The 25,855-nt window shown below is 36.3% G+C and overlaps 2 protein-coding genes across 5 annotated transcripts in view; one reads left to right on the forward strand and one right to left on the reverse strand.

The window, feature by feature from the left end:
• The window catches only part of CCNK (cyclin K), a 48,573-nt gene extending 48,248 nt beyond the window's left edge, over positions 1-325 (reverse strand). Inside the window, exon 1 of the mRNA XM_016431512.2 lies at positions 189-325. The gene's annotated coding sequence lies outside the window, so the exon portion shown is untranslated. The remainder of the gene's footprint in view (positions 1-188) is intronic.
• Positions 326-628: 303 nt separating this feature from the next.
• Positions 629-25,855, forward strand: part of SETD3 (SET domain containing 3, actin N3(tau)-histidine methyltransferase) — a 110,003-nt gene continuing 84,776 nt past the window's right edge. The window contains exons 1-2 of one of the 4 annotated variants that reach the window (XM_007473604.3): positions 629-807; positions 25,695-25,721. In XM_007473604.3, the coding sequence (XP_007473666.1) occupies positions 25,708-25,721 (14 nt within the window). In that variant the 5' untranslated portion in view covers positions 629-807; positions 25,695-25,707. Of the gene's footprint in view, positions 808-1,542; positions 3,292-10,008; positions 25,722-25,855 lie in introns of those variants that run through there. The other 3 variants (XM_007473603.3, XM_001367773.5, XM_056811298.1) reach the window with 3 other exon arrangements.

Here is a 25,855-nt window from a genome sequence, read left to right on the forward strand (position 1 = left end):
CTAGGAGAGAGGGGCAGGGCGAAGCACCCACCTTTCAACCAATCAAAAGAGAGAAGAAGGCTTAAAAAGGAAAGAGCCAAGGCTTGGGGCGGGGCGATGTTAAGTGGGTTTGGTAGTGCTAGAGGAGGAGGAGCAAAAAAGCTTAACGGTTCCGCCCCCCACTAGGAAAATGCAATTTCGCGACCAACCTAGCCTGCTAACGGAACCCTGAGCGTCAAGGGCGTGACTAGGCGCGACAGTTCACCAATTAAAGGACCGAAGGGGCCAGTGCAAGGATCCTCTTCCTCCAATCACTCTTATGGAGCTGGCAAGAGCTTAGCCGGCTCTTCTGGCCTTCGAGAGCCCACCAGCTCATGGGGCTGGAGAAAGAACGGTTGGAGTGACAGCTGGATGGCGTGGGGGAAGAGGAGGAGCAACCGACCAATGAACTCCAGCCGGGGCCGCTCCCGCGCCTCGAGGGGGGGGGGGGGCCGGGAGGAGTCAAGTCGACCAATGAACGGTGGGGGTGGCGGTCGGGGGTGGGGCTCCCGGGGGGCTGGAGAAGCGGGGTTGGGTGTGTAGCTGCAGCGCTCTCAGGGCTGCCTCCGCCCCTGGCTTCCCCCGCCTCCCCGGCCGCCGCCGCGTCCGCGGGGTTGGTTGAGGCGGACCGTGGGGTGCTGACTGAAGTGAAGGCGCCGCCGCCGCTGCTGCCCCTACCGCCGCTACTGCTACTGCTACTGCTACTGCTGCTGCTGCTGCTGCTGCTGCCGCCGCCGCCGCCGTTGCCGCCGCCACCGCCGCTGCCGCCGGAAGGAGAGAAGCCGAAAGGTGAGTGGTGGTGGTGGTGGTGGCAGCCGCCCCCGCCCCGAGAATCGAGAAGGGAAGCCCAGTTCCCTGCTCGGCCCTCGGAGCTGGGATCCACTCCATCCCGCGCCACCCTGCCCTCCGGCCCTGCGCTTCCTACTGCCTCCTCTGGCCTGCCATCTAAGCTGGGCAAAGGGGGCGCTGCCCCCGGGGACGGGTCCCTGCGTCCCTTGCCCTCGGAGACAGGCGGTCGGGGGTGGGGGGTGGGGAGAATGAGGCGGGTAGGGAATGGCCGCTCCTCTCTTGCTGCTTTGATTCTGTTCTTGGGGAGGGGAATTGAGGAGAAAATGGAGAAAGCCTCGTTCCCTGTCCCTGCGCTTCTTCCTCTGTGGCGCTGTGGCTGTCCCCCCCACCTCTGTGTCACCATGTGTCTGTCCTCACGTCACGGGGTGTGCTGGTCTTCTCTTCCTCCGTCACCTCGGGCTGTTCTCACCTCCCGCCCCTATGGCCCCCTCAAATCACCCAATCTGGTTACTCCCACCCCTGTCACCGTGTCGGCCTGTCTTCTCCATACCTCCACCCCTCTCGCGGTGTCTGCTCCCCCCTCCCCAAACATGTCCGTCTCCACCCCTTCTCACCACGTCTGTTTGTCTCTCCCTCTTACCCCCAGTTTCCAGCCTCTCCTCCCCCCCCCCGCCACGTTTCTGGCTCCCTCAACCTGTGGATATCCATCCCCACCTCCTCTACCCACCACCCACCCCCAACATCCACTCTGTGGGCCTGTCAATTTCCTGTCTGTGTCATTGTGTGTTCTGTCACTGTCTGCCTTGTACCCCTTCCTTTTAGGTCACTGTTTGTGTCACTGCATGTTGTGTCTGTCTTCTCAATTCTTTTCAGGGTTCCTGTGTATGTCTCTCTCCCCTTTCGAAACTCTTTGACCCTCTTGTGTCAAAATTCCTCATTTCAGGTAGTCAATTTATTTTCTTTCTTCTCCTGGTCTTCCTTTTGCTACTCCTGGTAGTAAATCCAAGGCCTAATGCTTAAGATTTCACACTCCATCCCACAGCTCCCCTCCCACCCCCCAAACTATTCCTCATTGTGTTTCAGTGGAAATAGCACTGTTTCCTTCCTTTCTCTTGATACCAAATCTTTAGTAGGAAAGGAAAGAAATAGCACTTTCTCATCTCCTAGGTTTCTGCTTCTTTAAACAGGTTGCTTAGAGAACTATTTTCCTTTTCTCCACTACACTTTTTCAGCTATAGGAAAATTGTAGAAAATATGCCCTACTTGTTCTTATATGTACAAGCTCTATCATTCCATACACATATGCCTAATGAGGAGGAAAATAATTTACTTGATTGCAGTCAGTTATTTTTGACTTAGCTGTGTGACCCTGGGCGTAGACTTATGTCCTCATATGTAAAATGAGGGGGACTTGCACTATGACCTCCAGATCCCTTCCAGCTCTAAATCTATAATTCTATTTCCTACAGCCTTTACTTATTGCTTCACTCAGTGCTGTCAGCTTCCTCAAATTTAGCATTAGAAAGGAGTAGCCATTAATTTGTGAGTTTCATTTCCCACTCCCTCCATTCTTAATTAGGAAATATTATAGTGAGATATATGAAAAATTTTCTGTTTTATAATTGTGTTTCCTCATTAAATTTCTGAGCATGATCTGGAGAATCAATAGAAAGTGAATAAATTTAGTGAAAGAATTTAAAAGAATTATTATCCTTACTACTATTTTAGTGCTCATTATTTTGTTTATAAACAAGTACATTTATGCAATTCTCTTATGTTCTTTCTGTTTTTTAATGAAGTCCCCCTCCAAAGATTTATTTTTTAAAAGAGGAATCTGTACCCATATTTTCTCAAAACCTTGATCAGAAATGACAGTTTTAGCATTTAAGAAACAAAGTGAATCAGTTGTCTATAACTTACTCTCAGTATTTCATACATCTCATTGATGAAGATACTCCCCCAAGTGGTACAGGTTGCAATTCATCCACACCTCATTCTCTGTGACTTCTATCTACATGTTCCTGAATAGATCCAGTAGCTTACAGGAACCTTCTCTAAATACTTTGACAATACATGGGCACCAGTAACAGATGCCCAGATGTTATCCTTCTTTATAAATATATATTAACTCACTTCCTTTTCTAATTATACCTCAGTTAATATCTTTTATGCTGCTTTTTATACATAAATCTTCATTAGAAATATACTACAGCCTATTGATACCCACTGAGCTTTTCATTGACCTTTGGCCTGCCCTCAGATTGTAGTATTCCTTGATTCGTATCCATAAAGTATCACCAAAAAGACTATTGGTGTTTTAAAAGTTGAGTTTTTGTTTTATTGAGAAAGTTGGAATTTTTAAAAGTACCTTAATGTTTCCCATATTCCATTCAGCCTGCTTTTTATTCTTATTCAATTCTGTATTCTAGTATTGTTTATATAGCATGTGATCTGGCTGTAGCTGTATTTGTACATACATAATAGGTAAGTACTCCAAATTAGTACTAAGTAGTGTGGTAAAATACTCTGTTTTTCTGAAGTTTTTTTTTTCTTTCAAAGAATGTTGAGTTAGAACAGTGTTTCTCAAAGTACATTTTCTCAGGAAACTCCTCAGTTTATATCTTGAAGACACTAAAAGTCTGTCTCCCTTCTCTAATCCTAATCTGAAATCATAAATCCAGTTCTTTCCTGAAACAGTAATCTAAGGTGAAAAAACAAGTTATCTACTATAGTTTTCCTTACTCAAAAATCCTGTTATATTTCTTTTATTATTAGATGTGTGATCCAGTTTGTGATGAGATGTCATGAAATGAAAATGATATGAAACAATTTTTAAAACTACTATATAAATAGTTTGCTAACTTCAGTTAATAAAATATCAGCACCTATCATTTCTTTTTGCAGTAGCCTTTCTCTTGTCAGTGACATTTAGACCAGTCTAGAATTATGACCAAACTAAATTTTAGTTGCAACTGGAAAAATGAAGAGAGATGTTTGGAGGTTATATATAAAGAGCCTTTGTCTTCTTAAAAATTCTACTTCTTAACATCTTATTCCAAGGTGCAATGAATGACCCCATGCTCATATCTTTGAAGCATCTCATTCTTTAATTGGGAGGATCGTGATGCTTAGCTAAAAGAAACTATAGTTACATTTAAACAATCTCTTATCGTCAAATACTATCATAAATCTTTACTTAGTGTTAGTAATCTATATCTTTTAGCTTCTTTGGATTATTTTGTATTAGGTAAGATCTTCATATGAGAATTAATGTTATGTCATGTCAACTAGCTTTTGATTAAGTGCCTGCTATGTGCCAGGCCCTGAGTGTACAAAGAAGAAAGGGGAAAAGCAATCCCTGCCTTCAAGGAGCTCACAGTGTAATCTGGGAGACAACATACAAACAAGATATATAAAGGGTAAAATTGGACAAAATCTCAGAGGGAAGGCTTAAAAACTGTGAAGGACTTTGAAGAGTTTCTTGCAGAAGGTAGGAATTGAAGGAAACCAGGGGAGCCAGGAGGTGGAGATAAGGAAGGAGAAAATTCCAGAAATAGGGAACAGCCAATAAAAACATGATGTTTTCACTGATGGGAGTGTCTTGTGGGATGAACCAGGATGTCTAGGTTTTATGAATTTTTTTCCAAGTGTTTGCTTTACTATCTTTTAGTGGAAAATCTTTCAATTTCAAACACTGAGTGAGTTCTAGCTCCTCTGCAGAATGTCTGTTTGTGGGTGGTGGGAGGAAGTTTAAAGGATGAAATTCTTTTATACTGTTAAGCCCAGACCTATGATTTCCTTGGTGTAGGGAACTCCCTTTGAAAAAATCTCCACCTATGTAAGGTCAGGAAGTGCTCTGAAATTTAGTCTTACAGTTACCTGGAGAAGGATTAGACAACCTCTAAATTCCCTTCTAGTTCCAGAACTTATTTTTATAAGGGCAACTAAGAGGTTAAGTATCAAATAGCCAGTATGTGTCTGAGGCTAGACTGGAACCTAGGTCTTTCTGACTGAGTTCTGTTCTTTACCCTCTGTGTCATACTCTAGCCTATTAGTTCAACTTGTGTTAACTATTTAAATACAGGTGTATTCACCCCCAAGTAGGATCAAGTATTATCTTGTTAATTTTTTAAAAAGGTATTTTGCACAATTTACTTTTTTTTTTTAATTTTTAGCCTGATGCTTTTCTAGCAAAATAATTCTTTTGAAGTGCATTAAAACTACGATAGTGAGCAAATCTTGCATTTGATTTCCCTTGAGAAACTTTTTTGTGACTAGATGGTTATTTTCTCAGGCCAGACAGAAATATTCAAGAGAGAATGAATGTGTTAAGTATTAAACACTTAATTATATGTTAGTGAATACAAATTTTCATAGATATTCATTACTTGAGAGGTAAGATGGTATAGTGATTAGAGAGCAGTCTCTGAGCCTGGAAGCCCTAAATTCACTAGGCAACTCTCTAAGACTGAAATTACTTAAGATGCTCCCTACATTGATAGTGGGAATTTCCTTACCTATACCAAAAGAAATCACATGTCTAATCCCTATCTCTGTCACTATTTAGTATTTCTGTGTTTCTTTAGTAGAAAAGTTAGCAACAGTTTTGTTTTCATAATAAATGAATTTTGAAAACCTTGTTAAAATTCATCTTCCCTTTGTACTTAGTAAGCCCCACATAGAAGAAAAAATTAGTATTTTTTTTGGCCCTGCTTTCCTGACATTATTACCTTTTTGTTTTTAAAATGAGTTTATGCTCATTTATACTTAATTTTGAAGGAACATATTACTTGAGAGTAAATGAGAGTTCTAAATCAAGGATACTTTGATTTTATATTTTTAAAGTTATACTTAGATTTTACTTTTTTGCAGCATTTCTAGATGTAGAATAAGTATGTTTAATTCAAGAAACATTTATTTGCCTACTAAGTACAGAGCACTATGGCTTATTATTTGAAAGGATCTCTGTGAACTAATTTTCTATATTATTCTTTGACACAAAGATGTAAAATGCACCAAAAAAATACGGAAAAACTGAAAAACTTAGTTAATAATGACAGGAAAAAATTTTTTCCTAATATACAATCCAAATTCAAAGCAACCAGGATTTTTTTTTGTCTTTGTCCCCTAAAAGTTCTGAAAGAAAATTGACCGAAAAGACTCTACTATATTTAAAGATAATTGTCTTCTATTAAACCTTCCAGTATTCTACATGAAAAGATATTTGGTTAGTCAGATCATACTTCTATTTTGTGGGAAAATATGTGTTAGAAATTTGGTGTAGTAAAAAGAGTCTTGACATTAGATTTTGGAGACATGTAGTTGTTACATTTAACTGTGACTATAGGTAAATTTTTCTTGGCTTCAATTTCCTCAATAAAATTCTTCAGTAAAATTAGATGAATTCTTCCACATCACAGGCTTGTTCTAAGGAAAATACTTGGTAAAATTTAAAGCATTATATAAGTGTGAGTTTATTATTATACTTGTGATTCCTTTAGTTATCCAGTTGATCTAGGTTAGTGCTTCTCAGTTTTTTTTTTTGTCTCAGTATCTCTTTGCACTCTTAAAAGTAAATAAGGATCCCTGACTCTCCCTACCCAATGAACTTAAAAAAAAAAAAGCAATGTGGATTATATTCAGAGAAATATTTAACTGGCTCTGGGTTGGGTGAAGTACATATACACACTTAAGTTTAAGCTATATTAATAATTTCTCCATCACTAATAGATGTTTGTCTATTTCTAAGGTGAAAATTTAACAATTGGCAATTAGATTCAGTATACCCTTGATTATAGCTACCAAAACTTACTATATTAGCAATTATAATCTTAGTATTATTGTGAAAATAGCTTTGACCTTTTGGACTCCCTGAGAGGGTCTCAGAGATCCCTAGAAGTTCCCAGGCCACACTTAAGAACCACTGATCTAGGATGAAAGAAAGACATAAATATCGTAATAGTAATAACAATGACAATAATGGCATTTATTTAGTACTTTATGGTTAGGAAAGCTCTTTACATCTAACTGTGATCCATTGTACTAATGTGGAAATTCAGACAGAGTGACAGTCACTTCATTAGCAAGATTAAAACTTGAATCTTCTGATTCTAAGTTTAGCACACTACTGTGCAACTTAGTTGCCTTGAGAGTAGAAGTTTCTACTTCAAAAATCATGAAATTATGTATGTGTAGGGAACATTTGTAAAACCAGCAAGGAACTAGTAACTTTGGGAGAATTGTCAGTTTCTCCTGCTTTAGAAAATTATATAAAGACTGGATTTATGTACTTTAAGCTTCTCTAATTAAAGAGAGAACACTCTAGGCCTGTCACCTTTATTTTTCTCTCTTTCTAATCACTGTTTGAAATTTGAGTCTTCAGCATAGTTAAATAATTTTATGATACAATATTAATTGAGGATTTTAATATCCCCTGGAACTAATAAACCAAAGACTATAGGATTATAGTTTTAAAATATTTTCTCAATAAAAAGAGCCAGTCATTAAGAATTTATTAAGTACCTACTCTATGCCAGGTACTCTTGAGAAGTTCTGGGAATGCAAAGGCAAAAGGTTTTTTCCCTCAGGTAGAGACAACAAGCAAACAAATAAGCACAAATAAACTATTTGTTGGTTAAATGGGGAGTGATTTACAGAGAAAAGGCACTAGACTTAAGAGAGATTTGAAAAGACTTTCTGTAGATGGTGGAATTTTAGTTGGGACCTGAAGGAAGCCAGGAGATAGAAATGAGGAGGAGGATATATTCAGACATAGGAGACAGCTAGAGAAAATGTCAGGAACCAAGAGATTGAAGTGTCTTGTTCTTGGAACAAGAAGGCTAGTGTCATTGGATCAGAGTACATACATCATGGAGTATAAGGTTTAAGAAGATTGGAAAAATGATGGGGTACTAGATTATGAAGGGCTTTGAAAGCCAAACAGGATTTTGTATTTGATCCTGGAAGAGATAGGAGGGAGCAACTGGAATTTATTGTGTCTGGGGGTGAAATAGTTGTACCTGCACTGTAGGAAATTCACCTTAGCAGCTGAATGGAGAATGAATTTAAGGGAAGACTTAGGTCAGGTAGACCCACTAGTGATGAGAGCTTGTATGAGGGTGGCAACTGAATCAGAGGAGAAAAGGGATTGTATTCTAGAGATACTGCAAAGGTGAAATCGTACAACAGTTTTTGGGTAGTAATTTTCAGAATGGAAAATTGAAAGGAACAATTTTAGCTGATTCCAAGTTATTTTACCTCTCAGGGTGTCACAGTTTCTTCAAGAATAAAATGCTCCAGGCTGAGCTAGATGATCTCTAAAGTCTTTTCCAAACCCTTGTCATTTGTAAATTCCTAGATAAAACTGGAAATTCACCTTTTTCCTGTGTTTTAAGTATTTACTTGAAGTCTCAAACTTTATAATTTGTGAATACTAGTGTAGTACTAAGATTTCTGTTCTCTTCACCTTAACTATATGACCAACCCACATCTTTTTCATATCAAACATTTTCAGGAAGAGATTTCACACCATTCTTTTATATGTAGGGCATTGTTGGGAATTTGTCCATTTGTATACCTAATGTGCTTTTCCTTTGACTTGGTTGCAATTTCCATAGTAACTTTTGATTTGACTTTTTAAACACTACACCTTTACCTTTTCATTTATGTGATCCATGTCGTATTTATAAATCCTAATAACCGTATTATAATATGTTCTGCTCTTTACCTGTGTGAGCTCTGTGAAGCCAACAAAGGGGAAAAAGGGGTGACTTAGTGGAATTCTTCCATTGGCTTGAACATTTGAATATTCTGCAGTATAGCAGCAACAGAATGTGTAATAAGTATTGACTATCTCAAACCTGTTTAGTTCATGTACTAAATATAATGGACTGAATAAAATTATGGTTCAATAGATTCCTAGAGAACTGAATAATTGCATCCAAAGAGTCTTCCTCCCCCTCTTTTTATTAGTAGGATTTATCTACAAATGCTTCCAAAGAGACTTGATAAATATATTGTCACTGTGAAGAAAAGTCTATGGTAGGGTTAGCATAGGACTGTGTATTTAGTCCACTTGCCTCTATTAGTTGTGTTCATCAACATATTTGATGGAGAAGTAGGAAGGTATATTTTACAAAATAGTAAACTTAGAGGAGTAGCAAATATTGAAACTTAATTTTTTTTAAACTTAGAAATAATAAATCTGTGAACTCAATAAAAAAAGATAATGTAAATTGTCTGAATTTATAGAAATATAATGACCAGTTGAAGAATAATAATTAGCTCCTTATCCTCTGCCCTGTTCAAACCAGTTCTGGAAGCCATTCTTTTTTTTTAAACCCTTATCTTCCATCTTAGAATCAATGCTATGTATTGGTTCCAGGGCAGAAGAGTTCTAAGAGCTAGGCAATGGGGGTTAGATGACTTGCCCAGGGTCACACAGCTAGGAAGTGTTTGAGGCCAGCTTTGAACCTAGAATCTCCTGTCTCTAGGCCTGGCTTTCAATCCACTGAGCTAACCAGCTGCCCCCAAGGAAGCAATACTTCTTAGGAAACATTGATATTCTGAATCTTGAAACCCTGATTATGAGGAATGATTGAAGGAAACCAGATTGTTTGGTCTGAAGTAAGGAGGAGGAACATGATCATTCAGTAAGCATTCAAGTACCAGTTGTGTGCTAGGTAGTATTCTCAGAGCTGAATATATAAATAAAAAGTGAAAATCTCTTTTCCCAAAGAGATAATGATATACTACCTCAACAGATATCTGAAAGGTCACTTATGGGGAATATTGCTCTGGAAAAGAAAACTAGGACCAATGGATAGAAGTTGCAGCTTGGGATATTTCAGCTTAAGGAAAAGTGGGCAGAAAGATTGTGACTCTTTGAATGCTTTTGCCCAGAGGTCTAATTCAACTATGTCTTCATAGGCCACTTAAGTGCTGGAACCCAGAAGAGATAGGACATAACTAGTTGGACTAGGGAGTAGACAATTCATTCAGATCTTGAAGATTTTTTCTCTGCCATATCACTGGAGGAGTCAGTGCAGAACTAAATGATTCATTATACTTCTATCTACTATCCAGTCTGACTTTGTTTCTTGGTTTTCTTTTAAAAGGGGGATTTTATATATATATATATATATATATATATATATATATATATATATATATAAATGAGGTTGATTGGCCTTATTTCTACCTGAATTAGGCAACTTAAAGATTTTTAAACTGTTTTGTTTTGTTAGGAGGACAGACAGGGTTACCCTGAGATTGTGCTGAGCCTAGATGAGATGCCACTCAATAGTACAAATGACCATTGCTTTTGCCATTATTGTAGACTTTTATAGGCAGAGTTAACACTTTATCAGTTGTGTGAGTAATCAGCTTTCAGTGGCCAAAAGGACACATTGTCCTACAGTCATCATCTCTGGGATATTTGAGAGAAAGTCATGCTTTGTACTACTTGTGTACATTGATTGTAGAATCCGCTGTTTCCCCTAAAGCCTGAGAAAACTTGTACTGATAAAGCTTAAAACATTTAATGTATCTAAATCATGGAGAGAGAAACCAATTTTGTTAAGATTTAGAGAGAGATTAGATACTTTGTCCAAGATGACACAGCATGCCCATATAGGAGTATGGGAATATATCATTGATTTCATTATTTACTGCCTGACCTGAGATCCAGTGCTAATGCCCCAACATGACTGTTATATATGAAAAGCTAATAAAAGTATAGTGCATGTTGTTATATGTTAGGAATTAGTATGTGGTTGGAACATTGTATCATTTCTTGAAGAGTGTTGTAATTAATATGGAGCGGCTTTTTGGCTTTCCTTCTAGGAGAAAAGAAGAAAAGAACATGACCAAAGTAGCCAAGACCTCCACTCTCTCTCATTGATTAGAATAAAGTAATGGAGACTCCATTTATCTTCTGTGTCCATTTCTCTTCAGATTCTGATCCTTAACTCAGAAAGCTATGTAAATATTAGGGCATTATCTACTTTTCTGATTTGTTGGAAATACCTACAATCCTACCAGAGTCCTTATAACCATTCAGGTTCTAAACTCAAATCACTAGCGAGTAGAGTGTGGTTAGCGATGACTGACCAAAATGCCGTAGATAAGCTACTTTAGATCAATGGATATTCAGAATCTATATACTTAACTTGGTTCTTTGTACAGGTATGTGGGATACAAGTGGATTAGAAAACATGAGGAAGATTCTTAGGGAAGGTCTAAGAGCATTCATTCTACATTTAATTGTCAAATATATACAGTTTTTCTTCTAGTTCTCTTTAGTACCTTGCCTTAATCTCGGTCCTAGATTCTAGGAGTTTGTAAAGTATGATAGGAATATTAATACTTTGCTGTCCTTCCCTAATTTTTTAAATAAAATGAATTGTTTAGCAGATATAATGACTGACTATATAACATTACAAGGACAAAAAAAATATAATTCTGGGACTTGATGGAACATTAGGCAGTAAAAGACTTTTTCTTACTCTGGGACCAACCATATTGTGAATGCTTAGTCTTCTCTGAGGATGTTGATGAGCAGTTATGATATGTTCTCAATGTTTAGTCAAATCAGAGTTTCATATCTAAATCAGAAAAATATAAAAATATTGAAAGCAATTTGTTTCCTGAAGACAGGTTGGTGATAGCATTATATCTTAAAGAAAGGCAATCCAATAGAAAGAAAGTTGAATTTGGATTTAGCATCCAGACTTTCCTCCTTAATACCTGTGTAACATGGAGTATGAGCTTTAGTTTCATTGTTTGAAGTGATGGAGTTGAACTAGATAATTTCTAAGATTGCTTCTAACTGTGAATTCTGTGATCCTTTGACATTTTAATTAGAACTGCTTTATAAGAATAGTGTCTGGCACTATGGATGATATATATCAATTTTACTGAAGAGATAAATTCTTGATTTTAAGGTGGTAAATTGAACTAGATTTTCTCCTAGACGGTTGATAGTGAACATTTGCTTTGGCGAAACTTCTGCTTTGAGATTTACTTCTTGGAAGAAGGATTATAGGTGCACACTCAAACATAAGAAAATTCAATTTTAAAATCATTTAAATCAGGAAGTAATCAGATGGTTCTTTGTTTTACCAAAAAAGGAAGTCTGCAAGTTTCTTTTTAAATTAGTTTGCCAAGTACATTTAAAAGTTTCTTTATAGCTTATAGATTACTTGACAGGAGAAGTTATGAGCTTCAAACAATTGTCTTTAATATAATTTAAGAATCTGATATGTGAAGAGTACCTTGCTAGGCAGTTGAAAAGATAAAAAAAATTAGATATAATGGAGTACCTAGTTTTTTACTCTAGAACAGTGATGGTGAACTTATGGCATGCAGAGTACTCTCTGTGGGTCCGAGCCACCCCCTTCCCCACCCAGTTTGTTACTAGATAGGCAGAAAGACTCTAGCAGAGCTGCTCCCCTCCCCCATGACATTTTTTCACCCCTTTCCCCTGCCCAGCAGCCTAATGGGAGCACACAGGAGGTAAGGTGGGCAGCTCACAGGCAGTAGAGCTGGAGAATAGCAGAGCACTCAGGCCACACTCTTCTCCCTCTTCATCCCCAAAGAGGATATTTCTCACATGACCCGCCCCTCTGCCCAGCAGCCCAATATAAGTGCTTCCTCCCTCCTCTGTGAGAGGTAAAGGGAAGTTGCAGGGTGAACCCAGCACTTGGTGTGGGGAGGGGCATGGCACTCGGCAGGTGGGCATAGCACTTAGTCTGGGGGAGGGGGTGGCCAAGCACTCCATCTCTAAAAGGTTCATCATCACTGCTAATAGAATTGAAAGTTAATTAGAAATTGTATGTAAAATATGTCATAAATTATGAGGTAAGTTAAGAGTGAAGGAAAACTTTTTTTGCATAAAGCAAGGCTAGCTATATGGAGTTTATTTCAGCTCAATTTTTTAAAAAGCATTTATTAAATATCTGCTATTTGCAAGAAGGTGTAATGGGGGGGGGGCACAGAGACAAAATAAAAACAGGATTTTTACCCTCAAGGAACTAATATTCTTTTTTACAAGTGAATACATAAAAATATAAATTCAAGTCAAAATAGATCTTTTTATGTATGGAGTCAAATTTTAATTTACTTTTAACTTTGTGTTCAATCCTGAGTATTTAACATATCTAGAAAAAATATTCTTTCTTAAATACATTTAACTTGTGTCTGTGACATGGTTTTGTGGGCAAGAAAAGTATACAGTATAGTATGATCACTGTTGACTTAAGTTTAGAAATTATTTGATTTGCCTTATTCCATTTTTATATAATTTGTATATTTAACACAAAAAGTAATGTGACACCAGAGCCCAATGAAGTACTTCATATTTTACCTTTTAGTGAGATTGGGTGAAAACTTCCTATTCTTTCTAAACAAAAGATTTTAGCAGGCTTCCAAAATTGCTTCAAATAAATTTTATAACTGGGTTGCCTGAGATATGAAGAAACCATAGCATTATCCTATTCTGTAGCTAAATCATCTGTAAAATTGGGTAAGAGTAGGGCTATACCAAAAAACAGATCCTTTTATTTATTTATTTTTTAATTAAGATTTCCTGGATAAAGCACCAAATAAATGTGAACAAAAATTTCTATTTGTGTTTAGTTGATAGTAACATTTTCTAGGGGGAAAAAATCAGGAAAAATACCAAAGCATATCCTTTTTATTTTGTTAGTAATGTGCAGCTGCAGTGCATCATTATTCTATTTAATGTATGAACTAAAATATACTACTAAACCCCAGGATTTTTAGGGGCAGCTGGGTTGCTCAGTGGTTTGAGAGCCAGGCCTAGAGATGGGAGGTCCTAGATTTGAATCTGATCTCAGATACTTCCCAGCTTTGTGACCCTGGGCAAGTTACTTATAATTTAAAAAATGAAAATTTTTTTAAAAGGAAATGGCTTTCTCCAAATGTTCTTTATCTTTGATTATAGCTGGAGGGTTTTAGATGTTCATTTTCTCAATGTAGATTCTATAAAGGGATCCACTGCATTAGTTAGAAGTTACTGTTTTTCAGAGGTGATACCTAGTCATTACTATATAATTTAAATTAAGCATGTCACCATTTGTTCATATTAGTTCTATTGCTTGTCTTGGATATAGAATGAGTCTTATTTCAATAGAATTGAAATAATTTATCATGTTTTGAGTGCTAGAGCCAAGGACACTGTAAATGTTATTGGTCTCTATTGCCTTAATATTGGGGAAAAATTTTTTAGATATAAAGTAAATGTCTTCCTCTTTCTTTTTTCTCAACTGAAATGTTAGTTTCTTTATATAACTTATCAAGTAGGCACTGCCTTAAGACATTTTACTTGTTATTTAAATATTGCTTTTTGTCTTTTACATTTTTTTTTGTCTTTTTGAGTCTAAGCTCCTTGAAAAATTTTTTTTGTATCTTCTGTTTTAGTATCAACAATCGGGGTTAAGTGACTTGTCCAGGGTCATATAACTAGAAAATATCTGAGATCATCAGTACTTCCCAATTCTAGTCCTGGGGCTCTATCTGCTGTATAATCTAGCTACTCTTAAACTCTTTTAAAATAATATTTTTAGTGTTTTATACTTTTTCTTTATTCCTCATAAACAGGTTTCAACTTAACCGTCAATGACATAGCATAAAAAATATTACCCAAAGAAAGAATAGCTTTAATATGGTGCCTGTCACTTTGTAGCCATTTGATAAACATTTATTGATTGTCTGAGTGTCGTCTGCATAGAGATGAATTGAATCCATGGGAATGGCTTAGGTCTTTGGAGAGAGTATAGATTGAGAAAAGAGGAAGGTCGAGAACAAACTCTTTGGGGGAATCCTTCTCTTAGTGTGTAGAAGAAGAGGACGATATAGCAAAGCAAATAAATTTGGAGTGACAAGACAGATGGAAGAGAACCAAGAAAACAATGCCACAGAAATCAAGGGATTAGAGAGTGTTCAGTTTGGGGTGGTCAGCAATATCAGGAGATATGTAAAAAGCAAGGAGAATGAGGACTAAGAAAAGGAGATTGGATTTAGTGCTTAAGACATCACTGGTAACTATAGAGAACTTGTGCCATGAGTTGAGTTTTGGCACTTGAAACTATGTTGCAGGGGATTGTCAGTGAGAAGAAGAAATAATATTAAGAGAATTTCTTAAGTGAATGGCAGGATATCAAGTAAAGTGTTTTGTTTTAAAGGATGGGTCAGATAGATATAGGTATGTTTATTGGTGCCTGTAGGGAAGAAATATTGAAGAGAAAGATAATGGTTGAAGATGTACCTTCTGGAGAGAATAGGATCAAGAGCATAGTTCCCAACATGTTGAGGAGCCCCCTGCCTGCCCTATAGGAAAACAGACAGGAATTACCTGGGATCAGGTGTAGATGGATTTCACTGGCAGAAATAATTATATCCATGTAATCAAAGATCTACAAATCCTAACTTGCTACCATAGGGGTCAGAGGACCTACCTGACCCCTTGAAGCTCTAAATTGGAACTAAAGATTGTATTTAAACTACTATTTTAAGTAATAGAGTATAAAATGGGACAGAGGTTAGTCAATTTTTATTAAGAACTCCTCTTCAACAAAGTATTGCAAAGGTTCCTTACATAAAAAGTTTTCTTTTTGGCCTTTAAAGTTTTTCAAATCCTAACCTCTTCCTATCTTTCCAATTTATTAATACTTTTTTTTCTACACACTCTTCAACTCAGCTACACTAGTCTGCTTACTTTTTCTTGCACACAATTCCCTACCTCTGCTTCTGTTTTCTTGGCTTCCTTCAAGTCTCAATTCAAATACAGCCTTCTGCGGTAGCCTTTCCCATCCCCAAACTGCCTTCCCTTATGAGATTACCTTCTAGCTACTCTGTATAAACCTTATATGTAACTAATTGTTTACATGTGTCTAACACATTAGAAGGAGAGCTCCTATCTTAGTGTGAATGTATTTTGTTTCCTCGAATTATAAATTTATTAAATCTAAGGAATATATCTTAAATTATTGTATCTTCTAGAATGCATTAGATTGTCCTGTGCCCTGTGGGTGCTTAATAAATTACAGATGTCCTAAAAGACTTAGTGCAGTTTAAGCTATTAAACCTTAAAAAACTTTAAAACTTTTAAGCTATTGATGCTTAAAACTCACCTAAGACTTTTTAGTCACCTTGTATTTTAATGTACTACCAATGAATTGTTAGTAGTGGAATCAATCCACCAAAAAATATTTTGTAATAATTTACTGTGTTGTTGGCAATGTGGTAAGGCCTGGAGATAAGAAAGATAAAATATTGCCTATGGTCACATAGCTAGTATACATCAAAGTCAGGACTTAAACTTAGGTTTTCCTGATTGTGAGAACAGTTCCCCCATCCCACTTACATGATATTGCCTCTCACCAGAAAAATATTATGTTTTAAAATATGTTTTTTTTTTGCTTCCAGAAAGAGATTGGGATCATTACAAGTACTATACAGTTCCTTAAAACTTTATAACCCTCTTTCATTTGAACTCAGTGCTGGACATTCTCTATTACAATAACAAATACTTTTAATGAACCTATACCTTCCTGATAATAATTAAAAGGTTGTCAAACCAAGTTATCTCTCTGTTGTGTTTGCAACCTTTCCTATTCTAAAAGCCTTGTTTCAGCACAGAAATGGGAGACACTGCTGCAGTAGAACTTCCAAGGTAGTACTCTCCACTGAATTAAATGACCTTCTTTAGTCAACAAATGAGCACAATGAAATCTTTTTCTATCTCTACTCTTTAGTCAACCATACAAGTCAAGAACACAATTAAAAATTAAACTCTTCTGTCTTGCTACCATACATTCTGTAAAAATTATAATTATATCTTAATAAAAATATTGTATGTTTGGAGGTTTATTAAAGATCATTAGAAATCAAGGAATAAAGAGGATACAAAATTTAAAAACCATGCCCCATGGCTGGTTGGCCATTTTCAAAATCCCCACTCACCACTATCACTGCTGATTCTGCATCAGAGAGGAGGAACCTCAAAGCTTCAGTGGGCTCTCAGGATATGCAGTTCTTTTTTAGGGTAACAGATTTTCAATTATACAATTCTCATCAAGGATTCCTAGAAGTATGTGAACTGTTCTTACAAAGATTGTTCAAAAATAAGTAATCCTTGTATTAAATTATAATTAGAAATTTTAAAATAATCTTATAGGTTAACAGCCACAGATCTCTTCTGATTTGTCATTTCCTATTAGCAACAATGATTTTTTTTGTAAGCACCAATATCCATCCCTCTCTATCTTGAAAACTGATCCTTTCGTGCCCCCTAATTTGTGTTATTTCTAGTGGGCCTCTCCATTATATACTTAGTTTGGCCTATATGCTTTTCCCATCATAGCTTTCTTTAATGTGATTTTTTAATTTAAATTTTTGTTTATTTTTAAAGCACAGAGACTTTCTTTTTTGATTCAATTCCAAATCCTTTCCTTACTCCTCCCAAACACAATGACAAGGCCCAAACAACAAAACAAAACAAAAAACAATAAAACTATTTAACAGGATTTCTACTTTTCATGCAGTTTCCTGGGTTTTGTGATGGAGAAAACATTTTTTGGATAAATTTTGACTACTTTTCTTTGTATTTCTTCCCCTTCCAAACTCCTACCCTTCAATGTTTCTTTCTGAAATTCTCCCTGGAGTTGAGCTAGCTCGGTCAGTTCTCTCTCCAAGCCATCTGCAAATTTTATTCTCTTTCACTGCTCCTTGATGTTTTTTTATGAGAAGATATATTGCCTGTCAACTTTTATCATGTTCCTCTGCAAGATTTTATCAATGAGTTTATGTTCTAAACTGATACTACTACTATTAGCTCCTTATCTGTCAAAGAAATCATGCATCCTCTGTCAGAGGCAATCTCTGGCCTCCCCATTGTGATTGGTTTATATTGGTTAAACTTAAATAGGAAATGGTGATGGCTTATATTTTTCCTACTCATTAACTTTTAGACATTAATAGCTTGTTTAGGTTAGGTTGGAGCCATTTTAATTGCAGAATAAATCTTATTTTTATCCTAATTTGGTTGGTTTTCAACCACCTTGGGAAGGTTAATAACATAAAATCAAGTTGCTGTGGGCCTTGTATTCTCAAGTGCAACCTATTTTTGCTTTTGAAAATTGGGAAGTTGTTATTAGTAATTCAAAAATATTAAAACAACAGCAACAACAATTATAATACTACCTAACATTTATATGGCACCTACAATAGCCGTATGAAAAAATGCTCTAAATGACTAATAATAAGAGAAATGCACATCAAAACAACTCTGAAATACCATTTCACACCTTTCAGCTTAGCTAAGATGAAAAAAGGAAATGACAAATGCTGTAGTGGATTTTGGAAATCAGGTACACTATTTCACTCTTGGAGGATCTAGAAAAAAAGAGTTAGGGGACTATGTAATTGTGTTATGAGATGCTCAAAAGTCTAATTAATAAGACAGAACATTCATGGATACATGAAAAGCATAGAAACTGGTTTTATTCAACAAATTGAATGCTTATTTTAATACTTCAAAGATATCACAGGTTCTTGCTCCCCTTCAGCTTTAGTAGTAGTCTTGTAGTTTATAGTAGATATGCAAAATTCATTAGCAACACAAAATATACATACCAATAGAATAGGTAAGCATTAAGAAGGATTTTGAAGGGGGCAGATTCTGTGTGGGTGACAATTTTTTTTTATAGAAGATACAGGACTGGTTTTAAGAGTCTGGTTTTAAAAGATGTATTATTCTAATAGGCAGGGGTAAGAGAGGGGCATCTATGTAAGGAATATTTTATAAACAAAGATTACAGTAAGCAAGGTGTACTCGGGGGACAGTCAGACCCAGTTTATACCAAGATGGTGGCCTGACTGGGAAGTAGACCAGTGAGCTCATATTGTTCTAGCATAATTCTGAAATTTGTCCCAGATTCAATAATAATCAAGAAATTTTGTGAGAGACTATGAATGACTTCTTATAGCCCAAAAACTGCAGAGAAAATTTGTCAGAAATCCATAAGCATTTAGGGAGTCTCCACCTGCAGAGCCATTAGCAGGGGAAGGTCATTTTCTAGTGCAGAGTTAAGATATATGTAGCCTGCAAGGCTCAGTGAATGGAACAAAAAAAAAAAGTGGAAGGCTCCTTTGAAATAGGGACCTTGGAAGCAATCGGTAACAACAGGAGACACAGACAGTACAGGACCAAGGACTCTGAAGTAATCTAATATTCTTTCCTTAGATACCAGGGAAGGCCCTGAAAATTCAGTGCATTGAGCTTCAAATATGGGGGTGGTTGCTGAATCCCAGAATGTAGGTCAGCATGGAACCCCTGATAACCTGGGGCAAGACCAAGCAGAGCTGATTATCCAAAAATGGGGCAGGGAGGTGGGTAAATCTTGTGCCTGGTACAAAGCTGCAACTCAGGAACTAAGGTTATAGAGATGAGTAAGTCAAAGAACATATCAACCAGAATAAAAAATTGTTGCAGATCTTTAGATTTCAAGAAGGAGATTGCTTTAGTAGAGTCTCTAAGGAAGAGATTGTTTTTTCATAGGTATTACATGGATATCTAGGAGAAATCAAGCAAAAGATAAAACCTTGGAGGAAAGAATTAGTAAGAGAATAAAGAATTTAAAACAAAAAAAAATTTCCTGTTTAAGAAATCAATTCCCCCAAAACTAGAATGGAAAAAAAAAAAACAGATTTCATCCAATAGTAAGAAATATTAGAACAAATCAAAAGGTTGAAAAACAAATGGAAGAAAATGTAAGACATCTGATATTATAAAAATAATTCATCTGGATAAGAGGTAAAAAGGAGACAATATAAGAATCACTGGACTACCTGAAAAGCAAGATTCTTAAAAAAGCAACTTTTATACAATATTTCAAGAATTGTATATTTAGGGCTGAATCTATTTCAAACTTATTATGGCATGTGGTACCATATTTTAGTCTAATCCTAATTTTTGACAAAATGTTTTCCAAGTTTCCTAGTAATTTTTGTCATATAGTGAATCCGTTAGATATGGTTTACTATCTTTGTTTTACAAATAAGGAAACTGAATCCCAAAGAGGGTTAACTAGGGTCATACAGATAATCATGTATAGGAAGTAGGATTTTTAACTTGTCATTCTAAATCTAGGCCTTTTCCCAGTATGCTAGGAATACTAAAATCTGTTGGCAGCTGTGTTGGATAGAATGAAGAGAAAAAGAGGCTGGAATCCAGTTAGTCTGTTTCTTGAGCTTATGAGAGCCAGGACCAGAGTTGTCAGTCAGTCATTAAACATTTAGGTGGCACAGTGAATAGAGTGCTGGGTCTGGAGTCTGGAAGACTCATCTTGCTGGCTTCAAATCTAGCCTCATACACTGCACCCCTGCTCAAGTCTTTACCTTAGTTTCCTCATCTATAAAATAATCTAGAGTGGGAAATGGCAAACTACTCTAAAATCCTTGCCAAGAAAACCCCTTTTATGGGGTCACCAAGAGTTGGACACCTTTGAAAACGACTGAACAACACCAAAACACCTGCTCTGTGCCAGACACTATGCTTTAAGTGCTTAGAGATAAAAAGAAAGGAAAAAGATAACCTTTTTCTTTCAAGGAGCTTACAGTCTAATGGGAAAGATAACATTCAAATAACTATGTACAAGCAAATTATTTCCCGCCTAGTACATTTAATAGTTCCTCCCACAGTCTCTTTTCACATACTTTTACAGTTATATGGTCTCAGATTGGATATCTACATGGTTCCATAAATTGATTCACGAAGTTCTCTGATTAAGACAACTCATACTAAATCATAGGCAACAATATACAAATAGGTAGTTTTGTAGCAGTTGATGGATAATGTTTAGAGTGTGATTGAGTATAAAATAATATCAAAAGCTTAATTTTTCCCTCAGGGCTATTTAATGAGGGGGATTTATTTTTATAGCTTACAATTGAAGTGATGCTCTTTATTTGTTCAGAGCCTCACTTAGCAGAACATCTTGCCAACAGTGCTAAAGGGAAAATATCTGTTAAACCTATCACTGATGTTTTGGTTGAGGGCTTTTTGCCAAGGTGGTTGATTTTACTATATTTTTGAGTGTGGATATATTCTTTAAACTAGACTTCCCTATATTTTGAGCCTAGTTTTTTGTTTTCTTTTTATGTCAAATTCAGCAGTTGAAATGTCACTGGGAGAAATAAAGTGGGCCTAAATGAAAAAGAAAAAAATCCCAGATGATTTCATCCCAAATAAAGCTATTCTCTTTAGATTTTGTATTTTTTTGTTAGTGAAAGAATACATGTTGGGATTTTTGACTGTTTTTATATACGTGTGTGTTTTTCATGAATGAATAAAAAAAAAGCATTCAAGTACTTTTTTGGTGTTTTGTTGTCCAGTCATTTCAGTTGTGTCCAACTTTTTTCAACTTTACTGTGTTTCAAACCCTTTTAAGTGACTGGGATAGTAATACAAAAGGAGGAAAAAGACAGTTCCTATCCTAGAGGATCTTGCTTGAGATGATACTACACTTATAGGAGACAGGTGGCCAGGGGGTTTTGTTTTATTTTGTAAAGTTAACAGCTGATTGTGTGGAGCTTTAGAGAAGTAGTTGTATGTTTTTGATAATTATTTTCAAGCTGTCTAAATGTATGTGTTTATACTTCCTCTTTTTAATTTCAAAGACCAATACTTCCTCAGTTTTAATCCTTTTGGGGCTTTCTAGCTACCATTTTTTTTTCTGTAGGAATTAACAGCCTACTAATTGGTCAGCTTGTTTTCATTTTCTCAAGCTTTCTTCAAGTTATCTTCCATACAAAAGTCATCTTCCAAAGGTCTGATTTGTCCAATAGCTGCCTATTGTTTCTCTGATCAAATAAAAACTCCTCAGCCTGCTTCTTAAGGTCTTCACAAACTGGCTTCAGATTACCCTTTTATTTTTTTCATATCACTCTCCTCTACATAGCCTAAATTCTAGCCAATCTGAATTGCTTATTCTAAAATGAGGATATTGGACTAGATGTCCTTGGAGGTATATCACTCTAAAGCTGAGATATATAGCTCTATATCTAAGGTAATATGGTCCCATATGATCTTCCACATTAGTGTGTTGGTATATGGCATTTCAGTCACTTTAGTCATATCCACAAATTCATGACCCCATTTGGGGTTTTCTCAGCAAAGATATTGGAGTAGTTTGCCATTTCCTTACCCAGCTCATTTTTCAGATGAGGAAACTAAGACGAACAGGGTTAAGTGACTTACCCAGGGACCCAAAGCCAGTAAGTATCTGAGGCTAGATTTGAACACAAGAAGATGAGTTCCTTACTCTAGGCCTCAGACTCTTATCCACTGCACCACCTAACTGCAAATTTACTCTTTCTTCAATTTTACCCCTCAAGATACTCATCTTGGTTCAAGGCTTGACAAAATTGCCACCTCCTTTATGAAGTTTTCCCTGAACTTCTCAGAATAAGAGGAAGTATGTGGTGGAAAGTCATAGATTTGGAATCAAATGATATGAATTCAAATGTGACTTCTGTGAGACCTTTGGCAAGTTTACTTAACCTATTAACATTCTTAGTTTTTCCTTCTGAGAAGACTCGATGAGAGGGTGGGATTAGATGCCATTCAAGGTTTCTTCCTGCTCTAAATCTATATTTCTGTGCATCTGTGTATGTGATTTAAAAGACCACTTGTAGTAATCAAGGGTCTTGAACAGTACTTTTTTATTTTGCAGGTTCTGGTTTTATCTTTTTTTCTCTTTTTTGTGATTGGTCCAAAGTTTTGAAAGAATCTTCACAATTACCTATTATACACTAGATAGTTCTTCTGTATCTGATTGCATATCATTATATAGTTAAACCTCATAGTTTGAATATCTTCAGGGCATTTTGGGGGGGGGACTTCCCTAACACGTGACTGACCCATCTGAACTTATAATACCCTAAATATTTGGTTGGCTTGCTCTTGGGTATTTTCTTCTTGTGACCAGCCTAGTCCAGCCTAGTGAATTTGCATTGTATCCAATCTAGTGATGTTACTTCATTACTTCATTCTATTAGGCTGGCTCTCTACAATCCCCAAACCTTAATTGTTAAGAGGATTTTGTAAATCATGTCATTCCTGGAGTTCTACAGTAGACTCTTAACTGATGGTTTCATTCCAATTTCTTCATTATGTTGTGCTCAATTTTAAAAAAAAATTATTGTTTTGTTTTCAACCTTATTTCTTTTGTATAGGGAGTTCCTATTGAGAAAATTTCCTCCACTGATGCAGTCAAGCAATAGTTCTGCTATTTACAGTTTTTGAATAATGCCTGGGATTCTGAGAGGTTCAGTATCATAGATCCAGTCTATGTCCCCAACATCCACCTCTTTCTTATTGAGGCAACTTCCCATTCACTACACCACAGTAACTTTTGGGCTTAGATTTGTTGTACTTGTTCAGTCATTCCAGTCATGTTTAACTCTTTATGATCCCAGTTGAGGTTTTCATGACAAAGATACTAGTGTGGTTTGCCATTTCTTTCACCTGTTTATTTTCCAAATGAGGAACTGAGACAAATAGGTTAAGAGATTTGTCCAGGTTCATACAGCTTATAAGTATCTGAAGCCAGATTTGAACTTAGGAAGATGTAGGTCAGTCTATGCACTGCACCTCCCAAGTACTCTGAGCTCATATTAGTTGTCTTTTATAAAACATTGGTTTTTTTCCCCTTCTCCTAAAAACTGTCAGTAACTTAGATCAAATCAAATTCCAGCTTAGGATTTAAGATTTTTCTTCAATTCAGCAAATATTTATTAATGCTGGGTGGGTAAGGAGAACATGCTAGTTTTGGAGAGAGGTCTCATTGACTTTCATTTTCACCCTTCTTTAGTTTTCTGTAAGTTTAACTAAAGTCTCTGCTCAAGTGGAGTTTGCATTGCTAGTCATTGGGGAATACTGCCTTTCTTAGTTAGCCATATTTCCCACTCTTCTTTGACATGACATCCTAGCTTCAACTATTTCCTTTGTACACCTCTTCTACTGTCTAAACTTATTCTTTCCTTTGCTTTCATCAGTCCTCTCCCTTCATCAATCTAAATCCTTTATTTTCTTCAAGTTCACTTCTTGCATGAAGTTCTCAAGCTAGCATTACCTCCTGTCTTTACATTCCTTGAATTACTTTAGCACTATTTTGTATGAATTTGTTCAACCTTACCCTCAACTGTTTGTTTTGCTTTAATTATTTCATTTATATATGAAAGATGAAACTACATGTTTGAAGTCCTAAAAGAATCAGATCAAGAAGAGGTTTGGTAAAATTAAAAGAGTATTATATTAGTGACAGTCAAGAAAACGGTTGGTCCAGTACCCATATGCTCCTTCTTTCTTTTTCTTTCCCCTCCCTATACTTATCTTTTGAGTTTTTCTTTTTCTGTCTAGTCTAATTCTTTTAATTGAAATCAACTGTATGACTTTGGGTAAATCACATCCACTTTCTGGGTCTTCATTTTTTCATGTTAGATTAGGGTTATTGATTCAATGATGTCTCATGTTCCCTCTCCTTATAAAATTCTGCCTTCAGTTTATTTGATGCCATTCGGTCCCATACTGTTTCCTCTGAAAAGGTGTAAGCTTCTTGAGAAGTAAGTGTTGTTTCATTTTTGTATCTGTATCCCTATACTAGAAATATGATTGAATTTCCCTTATCTGTAAAATGAAGGAAATCATAAAATCATGATTTTTGAGATAGATGGGACTTTAGAGATTATGTATAGTTCAAAATCTTCTTGTTTTATAGGTGAGGATATAGAGACCTTGCAGCATTAAAGGGAGTTGTCCAAGGTTACCCAGATACTAAGGATCAAAGTCAGAACTGATACTTAGATATCCTGATACCAGATCTGGTGCTCTTGCCACTGCTCCTTCATCACTCTGAGCTACTCTACTTTTCAATTTTCTCTCTTCTCAAATCTACTGTTTCTTCAATTGGTCCTTCTCATGATTCTCAGTCTTACAATTCTTTATTATTCTTTCAGTACTCCAACCTAAATATAGCTTTGATTGATATTTGAATTCTTCTTGTCCTTCATATTTACCTGTTTCCATCTTGTGAAACCCCAATCCTAGGCAATTTCTTCTCCCTAGTTTTTGAATCTGCCTTTTTTTTTAATACTAGTTAATCTTTGATATTCCTTATGGGTCTAAATAAAGTAATCCTTTAAACCTAGATGAAGAATAAAATAAATATTTCTGTGCTCAAGTGACTACTTTGTATATATGTAAGTCAGATCTGTAACTAGGGTAAGATGATCAGGGCATTGTCCAGGCCACTGATATTTAGAGGGATATAGAGAACTTATGCTACTTCAGCAATGTAATGATTGTGCTTAGCCCCTAGCTTGCATGAATGATTAGTTAAAACAGGAAACTAGCAGATGACCTATACCCTTTGTCTTTTCTTCCTCCAATTCTAGTTCCAACTCTGGCCAAGTAACCTCATTGTGGATCCTAGCATCTCTTTCTTTCCTCTACAGGGCTATCTCAGTCCCCTTCTTCTTAATAGGCCTCTAGTGTGACTTTTCCCTGCAACTGAATTTATTTTAAAATGTTGATCTTTGAAAATGTTTCTTGCTGCTTTCTGGGGTCACCAATTACTAATTGTAGCTCTTTGGGGTACACTTTCTCTCTATAGCTACCTACTTATTAAATGTAGCCTGTGGAAATTTTTTATTTGTTAATTTTTTTTAATTCTAGAGTAAAACTTTCCTAACTGCAGTTGTTATAAGTGAAAAAGTAATGAGCTTTTCTTCCAGAGAGTGCAAAGCAGTCTTTCTTTCATTGAGATCCAAAATACTAACATTTGCTGCACACTTTTTTCTGGAAGGAAACTTCAGGATATGGCAACTTCTTGGTAAGAAATAACTATTAATGTCCTCTTAAAGTCTAAGAGTAAGACATTGCCACCTCATATTTATATTATTTTATTTGGTTTCTTAGTAACTGGTAATAATTGCTTTTTGTATTTATTTCCCTTTCACTTCACTA

Source organism: Monodelphis domestica, chromosome 1 (assembly GCF_027887165.1).
Source record: "Monodelphis domestica isolate mMonDom1 chromosome 1, mMonDom1.pri, whole genome shotgun sequence".
NCBI lineage: Eukaryota > Metazoa > Chordata > Mammalia > Didelphimorphia > Didelphidae > Monodelphis > Monodelphis domestica.